Source organism: Augochlora pura, chromosome 7 (assembly GCF_028453695.1).
Source record: "Augochlora pura isolate Apur16 chromosome 7, APUR_v2.2.1, whole genome shotgun sequence".
Taxonomy (NCBI): domain Eukaryota; kingdom Metazoa; phylum Arthropoda; class Insecta; order Hymenoptera; family Halictidae; genus Augochlora; species Augochlora pura.
In genome coordinates, this window is record NC_135778.1 from 31838014 (window position 1) to 31855104 (window position 17091).

Sequence of the window (17091 nt, forward strand, 5' to 3'; positions counted from 1 at the left end):
ATACAAACAAATATACACAAAACAAACTAAAAAGAAATTAGGGAAATTACCTATTAAAATTCCTTTTATAATAGAAAAATATTTGCATTATCTTCATATCCGAGCAATATTTCCAGTTATTTTCTATTCAAACGAATTTATTTTCCATCATTTGTTGCCATTCATTTTCTAGAAGAGTTTATGATTTGCAAATTAAAATCTTTAAATCTCCCTCAATAATGCATTGTCATCTCTTTCCCTTGTCATAAAAACAGGCAATAAATTTTAGTAAAAAATGTAACGCTTAATATTCATGCAGATTACATAATTAGATTCAAATTTATCAAAGAATTCGTATAGTATTACCAATCGTGTATTTTGAGTTTGCAAAAAACGCGGGAAAATTTGAAGTACATCCGAAAACCACATATTTATTTGGCCGAAATCTAGAACTAAATTCAGACAATTGGCAAGCATACAAATGTGGGAAATGTTCACGCATGTGCTTTTAAAAAACAATGTCTCCCTTTTTGTACATCGTTTCAATAGGTTGACATACAAAACGATGGATTATTAATTTGATAAAAGGTGTGTGCTATTGAATTTTAGAAAAATTTTACAAGCCCGATTCGATATTTTACATGTACAACGTCGAGAAAAGTATATTTTAGTAACTATTTTTCATATCTCGCCGCTGAGTGGTGTCCTACAAAATGAAACAAATTCTGTGTGGCAAGATAGGGTAAGATTATTCGAATTGTTAATTAAACAAACATAAAGAAAGAAATCTCTTAATCGTACATAATTTATTTTTATGTCTCGTAACATATTTCTGTTTTATGTTTGTACTGGCAGATTTCGCAATTTTTAGGTTATGTCTTCATACTTTATTAAATCCGTAAAAGTATTTAAATTTCCCGTTAACAACTATTTTGTTTCTTTAATAACATTGCCTGTTTGTATTATACAAAAATGATACATGAATACTTTATGTCACAGAATATTTTTGTGGTACTTTTAAATCGTATGAAAACATTCACCTCAAACTCTATTTTATAATAGGTCTTATTCTATAATTTATTTAAAATTCTTCATGCAAAGTAGAAGGGTTTGAACTTGAAGTCATAACAAGTGAATAATACAGACAGAAATGTAGTTATTATAACAAATGCAGTTATTGTAAAATAATCATGTTGTATGTAAAATATTAGGTATGCTTTTCTTTTCAGGGACAGCATTTTGCTGTTCTCAAAGTCGTCCAGATATCCACTGTCTATAATCAGTACAAGAAAATTAATGTCAGGTGAAACAAGTAGAGTCTATCGACCATTATTAGCCTCACCTCATGTACGATATTTTGGAAACCCTAGTCGCGCTTATGCAATGTTTATTGGAAGAATTTTGAGGGGTGCTTTAAAAATTCGATATCTATTATTGGGTGGTGCAGTTGGTGGAGGAGTAACATTACAAAAGGTAAACATACTGAAAAAATTGACTTTTTTTCAAACATAGATCTTGCACTATCATATTTATGGTTTTTTAGAAATATGAACAATGGAAAGAAGTTTTACCCGATATGAGTTGGTTAGATAGTTTTATGCCTGATAATAAAGAATGGCAAAATTTACGTGGGACACTAATGACTGTTAAGGATACTATAGCAAATAACATAGAGATTGGTGAGTACAAGGGAACAAAATAGTGTTTAAATATGTGAAAACGTGAGGCAATATAAGTTGGAGCTATAAAACATGAACAAACAAACAGATCCACGTATAAAGCAGTATGGGGAAGCTAAATATAGGGAATACAGAAACTGGTTTAATCAGAGATTGGATGATGCTATCCAAGCAGCCAATGATAATGGGGATGATACGAATATAGCAGTACCATCAAAGAGTGAGTTGTCACAGGTTTTGTTTTTTTTTTTTCTACCAATGCATGTTGAAGATCTTGCTGTCTATGTTATCACCACTTCCTTATTATCCATCCTTCAATTTGCCTGACGTTTTCTTATTTATCATGGTTTGATTATAGTCACAGCTGTATTATAAGCTTTCATCTCAATTTTCACTTTTTTTTATACACTTCCCATGATAGAGTGATATATTTTAGGTTGATGTCAAATATGAAATATGTCAAGACGTCAATATCAAAATGTATTAAACGAAATACATAAAAATGGAAGCTATTTTTAAGATAATTCCATACATGGAATTTTTTATTATACTCTTTCAATATAAAAATGTTATTTGGCACTTCATATCCGAACTTAATAATATGTATACATCAATGATACATAGAGAAATCTTAACAATTCATATATGTGAAAATATATTGGATGTAACCTTTTTGGTTGTTAGGTGCAATTAGTTTTAAGAGTTTAAGATGTCGACTCGTCGGTCTTTTGTTATGAAATATATATATATTCCTACATATATTTCATATTTGAATCATTCTAGTAATTAAATAATCAGTTAGGGTAAGCTAACGCAGATTAGGGTATACCTCACTAACTTGAATGGGCTTGCAATATTGAAGCACACTGAAATCGGAGAGGTGACTCTAAATTTGTATAATTAGTAAACACTTTTATAGTAGAGAAAGGTTGGGTAGTTTTTGTTATATCTTGAGCTAGAGTTAATACAAATGAAAAGTTGTTTAATTGTACACAATAAAGCAATATCATTTACTTACCTGAGAAACAAAATATCACTTCTAGAAAATACCTTTTAACACTTTGAATTACAATGCTATACCTTCAATATGTTACAAAGGCAATATCAATGGGATAAATATAAACACAATATGGCTGAGTAGTATATTACTCCGAATTATTATATCCATCTAATTTATTCAAACTCACTGCTGTAATTCAATAGAAAAAGCCAAAACTAACTTGGTTGGTACTGCCCAACTTTTCCCTGTGTTTCATTCATGTCATAATAATCAGTAATTTCAATGTTATAATATTGTTCATTTACATTTCCCACATATATTTAGAGTTATTTTATTATGGTCTGTTCTGTTCAGGTATATTTGACGGTATCACAGCAATAGTAGAGCAACTTCAGTCAGGTGTGTAAACTGTCAGGAATTATCCTTGTATTACTGTCTGTCCATTCAGCATTTTTTTTTTTATAGATTTAGGATAATTCTAGTTTGTATTGTACATATTCATGTAGACGCGACTAACAATTTTGTTTTTACTATTGGTTAAACAGAGAAACAAAATTAAATACTGAATGGGACAGACCCGTTTTAGTTTTCTTTAAATTTTATCGTATCAGATTATTTCACCATTAATTTTAGAACCACAACATATTTTTCTTCTGTTTTTAATATTTTATTGCATGTTGTATCATTAACATTAACACTTTGCTGAAGATACCTATATGTGCCTATTTGATAGTAAAGAAGATTAATACAGTGATTGAGCAATGTTTCTGCAATTGAGTTACTATTAATCAAGCTTAATCCTCAATAATTATAGATATTAAATACATTAATGCACGTATACATGCTTTGTGTTAGTAAAGTGTTATTGTTAGTTATTACCAGCTTTCTTGCAACTTGCCCTAATTCACTGAAATTCTAAATGTGTTATTGAACAGAAGCAAAGGATCAATTTTTGAACCGTACAATAGCATATGCTAAGCCATTAATTGACGATAACATTGAAGAGGAACGTAAGAAAGCTAGTATGTACATGTTAGCATATCATAAATTAATTAATGAAATATCCTGCAACTTATAATTGCATATGTTCCAACTCTTTTAAGAAAACTCACAAGAAAGATTAAATGCTATGCAAGAAGAAATTATGCAAATGCAATTGAAATATCAACGTGAACTTGAAAGATTAGAAAGAGAAAATAAAGAGCTTAGAAAGCAGATGCTTTTACGTGGTAATCACAAACTAAGAAACAGAAAAATAAAAGTAATCGACCTACTTTGTTTACAAACCGTTTTGTTACAAAAACTGTTGATAGTCGTGTAATATCGTTTTTTTGAATTTTTCTAGAAATCTTTGATCGATATGTACAGTGATGTTCTAGATGAACTTAGCGATTACGATAGTGCTTATTCCACTGCTGATCATTTGCCAAGAGTAGTAGTTGTTGGTGATCAGAGCTCTGGTAAAACTTCGGTCCTAGAAATGATTGCTCAGGCAAGAATATTTCCTAGGTAATATAGCAACTTCTGATCCTACATTTTTTATGTAGAAATTCCACTAAATTTTTTCTTCATAATAATTTACTTTCAGAGGTGGTGGTGAAATGATGACAAGAGCTCCAGTGAAAGTTACTTTAAGTGAAGGACCTTATCACATAGCCCAATTTAAAGACAGTTCCAGAGAATTTGATTTATCGAAAGAATCAGAATTGGCTGATTTGAGACGCGAGGTAGAGTTACGCATGAAGAATAGTGTTAAACATGGAAAGACAGTCAGTCAGGATGTTATTGCAATGACAGTGAAAGGACCAGGCCTTCAGCGAATGGTTTTGGTTGATTTACCTGGAATAATTAGTGTAAGTGACGCCTTGATTCAATTCGATTTTTTTAAAGAGGTTAATAACCCTAATTTATGAAACTTTTGTAACAGACAGTTACAGTTGACATGGCAGAAGACACTCGTGATGCCATTCGACAGATGTCTCAGCAATATATGAGTAACCCAAACGCAATTATTCTTTGCATCCAAGACGGTTCTGTGGATGCTGAAAGAAGCAATGTTACAGATCTTGTGGCACAAATGGATCCTTCAGGAAAACGGACTATTTTTGTTTTGACAAAGGTAAAATGACGTTAACAATTAACTGATGTGAATTTTGGAAATGTGACAGGATTGATTTTATAATATATTAAATCGGTAGGTAGACTTAGCAGAGAAAAATTTGGCCAATCCGGATCGTTTGCATAAAATACTGTCCGGTAAATTATTTCCTATGAAAGCATTAGGGTATTTTGCTGTGGTCACTGGTCGTGGAAGACAAGACGACACTATAGAAACGATTAGAGATTATGAAGAAAAATTCTTTCGAAGTTCGAAGTTATTCAAGTATGTTTATAATTATGAAATATTACGAGGTTTGGATGTGCTTGATCATTTATAATTATTTGAACAGGGATGGTTTAGCGATGTCTGGTCAGGTGACTACAAGAAATTTGAGTCTCGCGGTCGCAGAATGCTTTTGGAAAATGGTTCGTGAAACCGTAGAGCAACAGGCTGATGCATTTAAAGCCACCAGATTTAATCTTGAAACGGAATGGAAAAATAATTTCCCAAGGTAAAAAATATTACAAATTCGTGAAGATCGACTAGAGTCGTATATTAGAAGTTAGTGTTGTAGGAGAATTGTAAATATGTTTATTAAATTGAAGTAATTATGGTTTTACATAGTTTGAGAGAACTGGATAGAAACGAGCTCTTTGAGAAAGCACGAGGCGAGATATTAGACGAAATTGTAAACCTATCTCAAATTTCGCCGAGACATTGGGATGAACTACTAATGGTTAAAATATGGGATAAAGTTAGTACGCACGTGTTCGAAAATATCTATATGCCGGCCGCTCAAACTGGAAACATAAGTATATTGATCATAGTAGTAATGATTCAATTATTATAACTCGGTAATACGTGAAAATAATTTGTAAATTTAGATACATTCAATACGACTGTTGATATAAAACTTCGACAATGGGCGGAGCAACAATTGCCAGCCAAGAGTGTTGAAAGCGGCTGGGAATGTTTACAACACGAATTCCATCATTTCATGAATAAAGCGAAGTTAAGTCCTAACCACGATAAGATATTCGACAATTTAAAGAACGCAGTGATCAACGAGGCGATGCGCCGACATTCCTGGGAAGAGAAAGTAAATTTATCGAGCAATGCATATTTTAATAGCAGCTGCATTAATTATAGTGAATGTATGAACACTTTTGTATACAGGCATCTGAAATGTTACGGGTCATACAACTGAATACCTTGGAAGACAGAAACGTGAATGACAAAAGGGATTGGGACCAGGCAGTGCGTTTTTTGGAGACGTCCATTCGGGATAGATTACAAGTAACTGAACAGATATTGCGAGAAATGTTTGGACCCGGTCGTACAGAGCGCTGGCTTTATTGGAAGAGCCGAACTGAAGAACAACAGAAACGTTTATCGGTGAAGGATGAGTTAGATCAAATTCTGTATATGGACAAAGTAAGAACAAAGAGAGACCATCTTACACCGCGAAAATATTAAAACACAAAGATAAAATATATGTTGTTTTTGTTAACAGAAGCACGCACCTACCCTCACACAAGATGAGCTTACAACAATCAAAAAGAATTTGCAACGCAACGGCCTAGAGATTGATAATGAATTTATTCGGGAAATATGGCATCCCGTTTACAGGAGGTTCTTCTTGCAGCAAAATCTGGCCAAAGCATACGATTGTAGGAAAGCATATTACCTATATCACACCGGACACGAGCAAGAAGTATGTTAGACGAGAATGATGAAAAAATTGTTTTTTTTATTGAATACCCCTTTTCAGGTGGAGTGTTACGGGGTGGTGTTATTCTGCAGAATTCAGCAAATGTTGAAAGTCACTGCCAATGCACTACGGCAACAGATCATGAATCGTGAAGCTCGTAGACTGCATAAAGAGTTAAAAGAGGTGCTAGAAGACTATAGTCAGGATAACGATATAAAGGAACAATTGTTGACTGGTAGAAGAGTCACATTAGCCGAAGAACTCAGTAAGTGTATTAAATACTTTCTGAAAGTGGCGAAATTGTAATCGTAATGCTACGAATAAGACATCGTACTGCGAACGAAATTGCTTTCACGGAACTTAATTGAATTTTCCTTTCAGAACGTGTCAGACAAATTCAAGAGAAGCTGGAGGAATTCATCCAAGCGTTAAATAAAGAGAAATGAAAAGAATGATTTGGAGATGTAGATATTCGAAAACAGATCCACATGGTACGTGATAACTAATAACAGCCCTGGTGGTTGAAGTGCGAATGTTTAGATATTAATTTATACATCTTGTTGCTAAACGATGTAGCATTGGTATAGATTAACCACTGTCGTCAGTTTTTAAGAGAAATTCTGTATCTTTGGGACATCTCATATGCATCCCATTCTAAATATTTAAATGATCACTGAACACTCGTAACAGCTGGAAATTTATTTACTTGCTCGGCAATGGTTCTTTTGTGAGAAAAATCGATGCCGATTGTATCGAAATAATGAAAAACATTTCTAAAATAACGCTTTCGTATACATATAATACAGGGCATATGAATAATAGCATGTCGAGTGTAAATAGTAGTCCTCATACACATCTGATAGACAATTAATGTGAAAACAGTAGTGGTCATTTTGCAACTTGTACATATTGTCTCTCTGTATACATGGAATGAATGGAATAAACATTGTACGGATAGGAAATCTATTGAAATAAAGGGATGGAACAGAAAACTAATGAGTGATTTTTAAACGTTCTTCAAATGCAAAAGGCACCGCAAAGATTTTCATGATTATCGCTTTCTAAGAACAATAATGTATCGTGAAAATGAACAGTCATATTCTCTTGGTAATATAATAAAAATTACTTGGTACATGTCATTTTATACAAATATTCTTTCACATATTTTTTTCCTTTTCTTATTGTATCTATAATCACCAATCTCCCATATAATTTGTCAGTGACAGCAAAGTCGCCGACTTAAGTACTTATGAAATTGAGATATGCTATTGTATATGATTGGTAGAGATTATTAAAATACATAATCTATATTAAAGTTTTCTCTGGTTGTATGTAAAGTTTACAACGTATCCTGATGAATTTTATTCCTATCGATATTATCGTAAAGTGAAAATAATAACTAATTATTCCACATACATTGCAACGTTACAAATGGTAGAAACATATTAAAAATATTTCCTTTTTCTTCGTGGATTTAATTGACGATATAAAACCGCTAAGTCAGCCAGAAATACTACGGTCATTTCTCTAATCTGTTTTCGAACTCTGAGGATGCTACTTCTGAGATAAAATATATCCTATCTTTGGTCCAAAATGTCTAATAAAGTATCTCAACTTCGTACTTTCACGCAAATGCCTCACAAAAACATACAATATCCCCTAGCATTTGTAAACCTTTATTGGATTAAAATTACGAAAAATTTTGTAAAAATTATTCGTTCTAAACGTACACAAAATAAAATGTTTCTTGTCAAATTTCTTTCTATAATAATTAACACCACTTATGCACGAGATATAGGTCAACATGATGCGAATGTGTGTATGCGAGTGTTTACGTGTATTAAAATACAAAAACGACACAAGAAAATTTATTTGTTCTAGTCAGCTCATCTTCTCAGCTTTTAAAATATCAATTTTCAATTGTCGTTAGCGTATTAAAATATATTTATATGTATGTGTGTGAGTCTGAGTATTTATTTTCTTCGTATATTTTCTATTCAACGTAGCTGTTATAAAATTAAACAACGATGTACATTTGGCAGGAATGTTTAATATTCTTTTTCCTCATTGTTTACGGTATACTCAGGGTCAGAGTTGAGCGGTTTATTAATCTCCTGGATAAATAGCACAAGGTCTAATGGCGGTTGATCGAAATGTAAGCAATTATGTAATTTTGTAGAGTTAATCAATTTGTTTGCAAAATATGTTTAACTCTGTCCTGCCGAGTATTGCCAGAGGTCGATAACCAGCGATAATTAGCGCAACACGTTTATAAATAGGACTGTACCGATATATTGTTCTAAATATAAACATTATTATATACAATTATTTGGTAGTACATCATTTTGGTAACATGAAGGCGCGATGATGCTTGTCCGCAAATCAAGAGGAAAAAAGCGTATTCGTAAAATGGACGAGGTAAGACGATACTTACTGTCAGCCACTGACGTATCGTGTATCAAATCCTTAATTCGTATATGTGTTACACGTTGTCTCCCGTGATGAGCATGTGGTGGCGATTAGGACAATGACAATTTGTACAGTATACGTTGTGGGAGGGATGGGGATGCTCGTTGCAAAACTAGACTTCTTTGTTTCAATCGTACAATACACCAATGATACAGGATGATCTTGGACAAAAGTTCCAAACAAGATGACGTCTTGGAGTTCTCGCTCTCGAGCCCAAAAAGTAGAAGAAAATATCACCGTTGAGTTACGTTTTCACTGCGTTGCTGCTATCCTGCACATCTGGAACTGCTTCAACGCCATCGTTCTGTCCAATCTCAGCCGTATTGTATCCAGAAAAGGAACACGCAGGTGCACTTCTGGCCGCAATCACTGGAGCGTCAGGTAAAAGCGATGTACGTTCCGTGGCGCTACCCCACGCTTGTTGATAAGCACTGCGACCACGTATCCTGCGACTCAATGAAGATCCTACCACACCAAGGTGCTCTTTTATATCATTGTGTACGTCCGAGACGTCCCACATGGCCCTACAAATAATACGACCAATAATATCTTGCTTTTGATACAAGCGATATTCATTGTTTACAAATGTCTGTACGAAAAATTTGTCCTACAATTGTGATTGTTATTACCTGAATGCATCCCACCATGCTTGACCTTGTGCTAAATTTACAAAAGGTTTGTAAGAAAAGCTATAGTGATGAGCAACCGCAGCCAGGAACATCTCAATGCAAATTAGAAAATCCTGCAGTTTCGACGATATATTCCTGATATCGTCCATATCGCTTGTGTGAAATATACTTGATATGACATCGAAGTATACCAACAACGAAACAATTACACCTTGGCTGTAACATAAGGACAAGTTATAGCAGGTTGATCTTGTGCATTGATGCCAGGGATAACTTATTGAACTTACGAAAAGGAGAAGAATACAACTGCTTTAATACACAAGAACTTGCCGACCGGCTTCATAGGCTTCAAAGCTTCTGCGTTGGCGCGGTAAAAAAGCACCAGACAGTACATAGCTACGAATTGCGATAAGTTATTTACAGCTATCATATAAGGAAACGCAACGTCCGTTCTGAATTCTCCTTCTCCGTACACTCCATTAAGCTCGCAAATACTGAAAAATTTCAAGTATTATCTGTATATATCATGTACTTCGAATATGCAGAGTGAGTCGCAAGAAAGAGAACACCTAACAGTAACATCGACAGTAGAACCTCGATTATTCCAATTAATCTTAACAATGATGTCAAACAGAAAATTCATTTAGATCATCATGTTTGCATCATGCAACAATACAGCTTTGTACAGATTTGTTTTCAGTTTCAATTTCAGAGAAGATATTTAGACGTTCTGTTTGTCGCGACTTATTCTGTACGTATAGTACAGTAAGATAATTACAATGATATTAATGTCGATATAGGCCTAACAGCAGTGTACTGCAATATTCCGTGCTTGCACATATGTACAAACTCCCTTCCCATTTCCCAGTCAGGTAAACAACACAATGGGAACATATGATGTACTTGAGGAGAAATTTCCAGTCTGTGTTCTAACTGACGCTCCGCGTTCAAATAGGCCAATAAATACATCATAAAATTGTATATTACATAAGCCTCGTAACACTCCCTTAAACTGTCCACATATATGCTCCCTTCTGGGTAAACCAGACCAAGCCACTGTAAAAGATGCAAAACAGTTTATTTATTTTATTAATATTTACAATAAATAATATCATAGTTTGTGGAAGATAATGCTGCATACTTACAGCATTCACTGCATATATTGGTACCATCCATAATATCCTGAAATAAATAGGAAAACTCGATCAATAATGGGTAATTATTATATTAATAATTAAAAGATGGTAATGACATAATCAATCATAATTATAATTGACAAAAATTCTTATTGCGCCGTTCGAGAATTGAATCAATAGTCACGGGATTTCGGAACACCCGGTACATGAAAGTTAGATCGATATCAGTATGTATAAGAAATAGTCTAGAACCTAGACGATTGCGTAGCGATAAATCGGAAGTACTTAAAAATAGATACTTTGCAATATTAACATTTAACAGTTTTGAAAAGATGGAAAACTGTAAGTGTTAATATATTAAAGGAATCTTCAATTTTACAAGTATATGGAATTAATAAAAATATATTTTACTGCAAACTAAAATTTTTTCGTAAAAAGAATGATACTAATTGTCAATTGTGATTCTGAACTACTCATCAGGTTCTATATATCATTTACTCAAGAAAGTGAACTTTGATTTGTTACTCTCTCAATCATGATAGTCCTCATATTATTTCTTCCATTTTAATATTCTAGAGAACAATGATTTTAATTGTTAAATACTAACTATAATGCTAAAATCAAGTTTGTTCATTAATCCACAACGTGTTTTAGTATTTTTATACCAATGCTATAATTCAATAATGCTATGAAAAAATGATATTGAACCTTTATAATTTTGATAAAATTTAGATATACTTCAAAAAATAGATTTATTCACTCGTGATCTTTAGTTATATCTGTATCTCTTTCCATTTATATCAAAAGTCAATCAATAAAGTTTGTTTACCTTCAGGGTCTAAAACACACATGTGTGTGATTAAGATTTAAATGTACATAATTTACATAAACAAGCATTCCGGTATAAAATAAAATTGACCTTTTCTTTTTATTTTATTCATGCAAAAAATAGTTCATTGCTTAGAGTCGTATAATATATTACACATATGCGTGCGTTCATTGACCAATTACAGGAACGTACTATTTTAATTTTTTGAAGATAAACATTTATTGTGTTAAACAGCACAAAACAATCGACTCACCTGATTATATATTTCTGCAACCTGGGTTGTGTATAATAAATCATGTGTTGCACAATTTCATAAAAAGCAATCGGTAATGCAAGCAATACGAATGCACCACCAACCAATGCTCCCTGATCCTGCTTCTGGAAGCCATTCTTAATAGAGTTCGCCAACAAAATTGGAACAATAATAATAATAAGAAGTGCATAAAGACAAGTCAGAACTGGTAAAATCCATAGTCTCCAGCGGCGACAAACAGAAGCCATCACTTTGAAGGATTTAGAAGGGAATGAAAATATCACATAATTTTCTAGTCGATTCACTCGAACTTCTGGAAGAATAGTAAATGTAACACATCAGACAAGTGCATCTCGACAACATCGTCTGTCTGCAGCAGTTAGGTTATGCGAACCTAACTAATGTTCCTTGACTTGGCGGCTAAACAGGCGAGTTCGAACAACGTTTCCATTGAATGTAAACTGTTCAGCGTCAACAGGTTTATTTCACTATTCCTCACACGGCAATGGCAACGACGATGTAAACATGGTACAGCACGTAACGTAGTATTAAAAAAGTCATAACAACCTTGTCGTGCACGATGAATTGACGATGAACCGACGAGTCAGCTGACGATGACAGTACCGAAGGGGGGAAGCCACCCGTAGATACTCCCCCCCTTTTGCGTCCTCAATTACGTGATCCGCGGGATTATTAATTTTCATTCGATTTCATTTATTTGGTAGGATCATCGACAAGCTTTTGCTAGATTTCTTCAATGTTGTGCAATTGTGTTCTGTTACAATTGGAATCGGTCTTACACCAAAAGTAAAATGACTTACAGTCGAGGAGTAAGTGGACACACTCTGCAACAGTACTATAAGACAATTTTTATTAAATGGGCAAATCGAACGGTGTAGGCACGGTGTAGACAAATTTCGATCGAAATATTGAACATGTAATATTAGTAGTAATAATGAATTCGTCCTATCGTTCATTTATATGAAATATCACAAAGAAAAAATTAAGATTAAGTGAAGTGAACGCGATTAATATGTTTCAAAGAACGAAAATTATTCGTTGATAACAGTTTTCAAAATATTTGGTAGAAATTCTGTTTTGTTTAACCATTTCAAATGTAACATCAATTCCATTTTAAGAAATGCATTTGATCATCGCAAAACAACAATTTTTTGGGAAGATGGAGCCATTTTAATGCATGCATCGAAATCTGCAATGCTAGTACGGTGGATAACAAATATAGAGTTTGAGGCATTTAACAAAAACACCAATAACCTGCCGCCACAAAGAAACGCGATTATGCTTTGTAAATCAACGAACTCGCTCATGTAAAAAATGTGAGATCCGTCGATTTAAATAATTATAGAAAATTGCTAGGGAATGCTGGCTAACACAGTGCATTCTAAAGAGTTAGTTTTAATGTCGTGAAATTAAAAATGTGACTTCTAGAAAAGTGAAAATATTTAAGACAGAAAACAATTAATACATCGATCTATTATATTCGAAGGATTGTAAGAGGTTATATCAAAAATGAAAATGATTGTATAGTAAAAATAAGTATTGCATTAAGTTTTTACAAAACAATTATGTTTTATAGCAAAAGTGACATTCTATTACAATTGGAATCGATTAAATTCGAAAGTAAAATGACTTATGTAATATGTATTACGTAAAAGGCACTTTTTACTCGGATTTCATTAGCAAGTTGTCATTACAGACCTATCTTTAGCAATGTAATTTATACAATATTAAAATTGCACAAGTGTAAATGCGATTTTGACACTTTACAGTAATTACTGCATTGAACTCTGCTCCCGGGCCTATCAACAGGAAAAATTCAAAAGCTCCCTGCAAGTTTCACGAAATTTAAACGAAATCATTTACACGAAAGTAGTTACGCTGTTCAACCATGCGTGTAAAAAAACGATTGAAATACTTTATGATAATGATGAAAAACGAAAATACTTCAAGCAGAAAATTGGAATTAGAATGAAAATTCTAGTGTTTTTCGAAGTCTTATGTTGTCGTCAACAAGTTATCTGTGAAGGCGGCGAGGGAAGGGAACATCCGTTCTAATGGCGTCAAGACCCAAGCACTGTTGTCACATTTTGTCCTACAGTGTTTCAATATTTTGCTTTGTTTATGTCGCTCGAGTTTCGGGAAAAGAAGACAAGGAATCCGTTTGGGCTTACGGAGGTTAGTACAAGGAGATCAGAGAACACCGTTTTTTTCCGGAAGAACGTGAATCAAGCCATGAGAGAAATTTTCTAAGAGCTCCGGGTGCAGTGACCTTGATTCCGCTGTCATCTCTAAAGTACGCGAACGCGGGAATTTTGAACTATGATGTCGGCTTCATCTGCAGAGAATTCATTTCAAACCCATTACGAAATGATAATGATTTTTGTTTTTACTTTATGTTTGTTGATTTAGTCGTATAATCCTATTTAACCATGTCATATAATTTCAGTTATTTTGGGAACATAAGTTGTGTGTGACTTGAAATGTTCCTTCAAAAGTCTAGGTACAACAGCATTGTCATTTTCAGGCTCAAACAGTTAGCTGTTACAAATGGAAAGGAAATATTCGTAGAAGACACTTTGTCCTGTCAGCAGCAAAAGCAATTAATTATGGAAGTCACAACAGAAGAGAGCCAAACTGTGCTGCTGGAAGGAATGGAAGGTACACAATATATCACCATACAAAGGGCTGATGGAGAATCTCTGGGCAAGAGTGTGCCACTTTTAACTTTGAATGGAGAGTTAATCTCTGAAGGAATGGTCGTTGATATGATCAATGCTGGTGTTGGAACAGACTATGCTACTGCAACACAATATTATGAAGCAGATGATCTATTACAGCATGAATTAACAGAGGTAATTATTTGAATTTCTTACATCTATGAAATAGGTAATGAGTTCCAATTATTTCTATAGGAAGATCGCAGATTGGCAGCAGCTCTGGTCGCAGTTCAGTTGCAGCAACAACAGAAGCAGCAGCAACTTCATAGTCAGTCTCAACATGATGATTCAACATTACCAGATGTTTCTCATTTAGAGACTCTAACACCTGTTAATACTTATTCCATTCAAACTGTAACACAGTCAAATGGTCCACCAGTATACCCAACTTTACAACCTTTTAAACGAATATCGCATAATGTGAAACAAGAATTCATAAATGTGAAGAGCGAATATGACCTTGATGTGTCTGCAGAAAGTAGCGAAGACACTGTAGCAACTTCTGGACCAAAGAGGTCTTTACCTCACAAAAAGAGGATTCCTCGTAAATTGAAGCAGCAGACCAAAAAGAGCTCTGCAAAGAAAGATAGCAACAAGGCAAATATGAATGCTACAAAAGCAGAATCAACTGGAGATGTGCAAACTCATGTATTTAAGTGTGAGCTGTGTAGCTCTAGGTTTAGCAGTCAATTAAAATTTTTTGAGCATCTAAAGGTAATTGGTGTTCAAATTTAGTTTTAATTTATTGTAATTAAGATCTATTGTAATGAAATATCATTTATATGTACAAGGTGCATTATGAGCCTGTGAAGCAGGAAACCAGAATAGCACAAGCGACAAATACCAATATTACAATATCTGTACCAGAGTCTGTACAGAATCTACAGAACACTGTAATTGAAGAGTTCAGTGAACCAGAAGATCTCATGGAAGGCATTCGAGGTGTTGGTAAGAGTACAGTAGTTTGACAAATATTAATTTTCTATATGCTTTACTTGACACGATTTTCAATATTTGCAGTGGAAGAAACTGGTGCTCATATAGATGATGATACAGAATCTCCCCTATCTACCGTAAATAATGAATCACCATTGTGGACTATTACAAATGTTACAGAGCATGTACATAGGGACCATGTAAAACCGTCGACTGTTAATGAGCAGGATTTACATGAAAAAGAAAAGACTGACATTCCACAGACATCGAAAAAGAAGAAAATTTTCAAAGCCCGGAAATCTAGTGTGTATATTTACTGACTTATGTGTACTTTTCAGAGCACAGCATTTAAAAAAGGGTGTTTGTTTTTATAGGTGATGAATTAACATGTCCTCAATGTGATCGGTCATTCCACCATAAAAATAGTTTAGTGTATCATATGCGGTCTCACAGTGGGGAACGGCCGCATCAGTGTGAAGTCTGTGGTAAAAGCTTTTTCGCGGCGAGCGCATTAAAGGTATTTGAGATAAAATGTTGAATATTAATGTTTAACAGTATTATATAGATGTAGTTTATATATTTATTAATCAAGTTGTTGTCATTATAGGTGCACAAACGGCTTCATAGTGGCGACAAGCCTTACAAATGCGAAGAATGCGGTCGACATTTCCGTCAATGGGGAGACTTGAAATACCATTCAACAAGCATTCACTCGGAACAGAAACAGTACCAATGCGAATACTGTGGGAAAGACTTTGCCAGAAAATATTCCTTAATTGTTCACAGGAGAATCCATACTGGCGAGAAGAATTATCGATGCGAATACTGTAACAAAACGTTCAGAGCGAGTAGTTACCTACAAAATCATCGACGCATACATACTGGGGAGAAACCACATCCATGTACAGTCTGTGGGAAGCCTTTCAGAGTGCGAAGTGATATGAAGAGACATATGCACACACATTCTAGAAATAGACCTGAAGGGAGGTCCTTGAGCAGGGTGATTACGGTGAAAAACATAGAAGACGAAAATGACAAGAAAGCGCAAGCAAAAACGATCCAAGATCTTGTTAGAGATCTGAAACTAGAAGTGGAAGCTAACGGCGTCGTGGAAATTATCCCGCCAGATGATAATCCTGAAAGTATCTTACCACATTCGGGAGGGCAGACTTTAGAATACACAGTAACAACTACTTCAGATGCTAATCCAGAGAGAGATCCATTGGAAGCGGTTGTACGTACTACTGATAACATGTAAGTGATTTACAAATTTACGTTATATTTTTTTAAAACACAGGGAACATATATGACAATTGATTTTGCTTGTATCATTACTATTACAGGCAGTACTTCTTTATGTAACACTTGTTGGGAGTAAAGCCGGAAGTTGTTTTTGTACCATAGTGCACTATCATGTGTTTGGAATAATGTGAAATATAATCTGTGAAATATCTATTTTATAAACATGAAGCTTTGACATTACGTACCTTCGTAAATGACTAATTGAAGTGCTACTCATCGATTCACTGCCTATGTAATGTGCATAGTGTACTTTCCAGTTTCTCTGCGGTATACTCTTTAAGAAAGCACTTTGAGACTGTTTTTAGCAAGAAATTACGGAAAGTACGAAA

The 17091-nt window shown here is 34.1% G+C and overlaps 3 protein-coding genes across 7 annotated transcripts; 2 read left to right on the forward strand and 1 right to left on the reverse strand.

Annotated features, from left to right (window-relative positions):
• The first annotated feature begins 466 nt into the window (after positions 1-466).
• Opa1 (Opa1 mitochondrial dynamin like GTPase) lies at positions 467-7425 on the forward strand. 4 transcript variants are annotated; one of them, XM_078188193.1, is made up of 18 exons: positions 467-721; positions 1209-1452; positions 1523-1658; positions 1747-1878; positions 3013-3057; positions 3594-3680; positions 3762-3919; positions 4004-4167; positions 4247-4511; positions 4586-4777; positions 4857-5041; positions 5109-5270; positions 5384-5571; positions 5644-5858; positions 5936-6193; positions 6273-6473; positions 6531-6735; positions 6852-7425. In XM_078188193.1, the coding sequence occupies exons 1-18, from the start codon at positions 693-695 to the stop codon at positions 6914-6916; spliced, it is 2931 nt and encodes a 976-aa protein (XP_078044319.1). In that variant the 5' UTR covers positions 467-692; the 3' UTR covers positions 6917-7425. The 4 variants fall into 4 exon arrangements, with proteins under 4 accessions (XP_078044319.1, XP_078044321.1, XP_078044320.1 ...); XM_078188195.1 differs by lacking the exon at positions 3594-3680; XM_078188194.1 differs by lacking the exon at positions 3013-3057.
• A 144-nt stretch (positions 7426-7569) lies between these two features.
• Positions 7570-13622, reverse strand: LOC144473869 (transmembrane protein 184C). 2 transcript variants are annotated; one of them, XM_078188202.1, is made up of 8 exons: positions 13506-13622; positions 12181-12642; positions 11787-12096; positions 10714-10750; positions 10347-10624; positions 9856-10062; positions 9569-9784; positions 7570-9463 (listed from the first exon to the last, which is right to left on the reverse strand). In XM_078188202.1, exons 3-8 carry the CDS (start codon positions 12032-12034, stop codon positions 9184-9186), a joined length of 1266 nt encoding a protein of 421 aa, XP_078044328.1. In that variant the 5' UTR covers positions 12035-12096; positions 12181-12642; positions 13506-13622; the 3' UTR covers positions 7570-9183. The 2 variants fall into 2 exon arrangements, with proteins under 2 accessions (XP_078044328.1, XP_078044326.1); XM_078188200.1 differs by having other exon boundaries at positions 11787-12099.
• Positions 13623-13764: 142 nt separating this feature from the next.
• On the forward strand, positions 13765-17014 carry LOC144473868 (uncharacterized). The gene is made up of 8 exons (XM_078188199.1): positions 13765-13982; positions 14332-14659; positions 14720-15238; positions 15316-15472; positions 15545-15763; positions 15835-15977; positions 16068-16714; positions 16804-17014. The coding sequence occupies exons 2-8, from the start codon at positions 14414-14416 to the stop codon at positions 16820-16822; spliced, it is 1950 nt and encodes a 649-aa protein (XP_078044325.1). The 5' UTR covers positions 13765-13982; positions 14332-14413; the 3' UTR covers positions 16823-17014.
• The last annotated feature ends 77 nt before the right edge of the window (positions 17015-17091 follow it).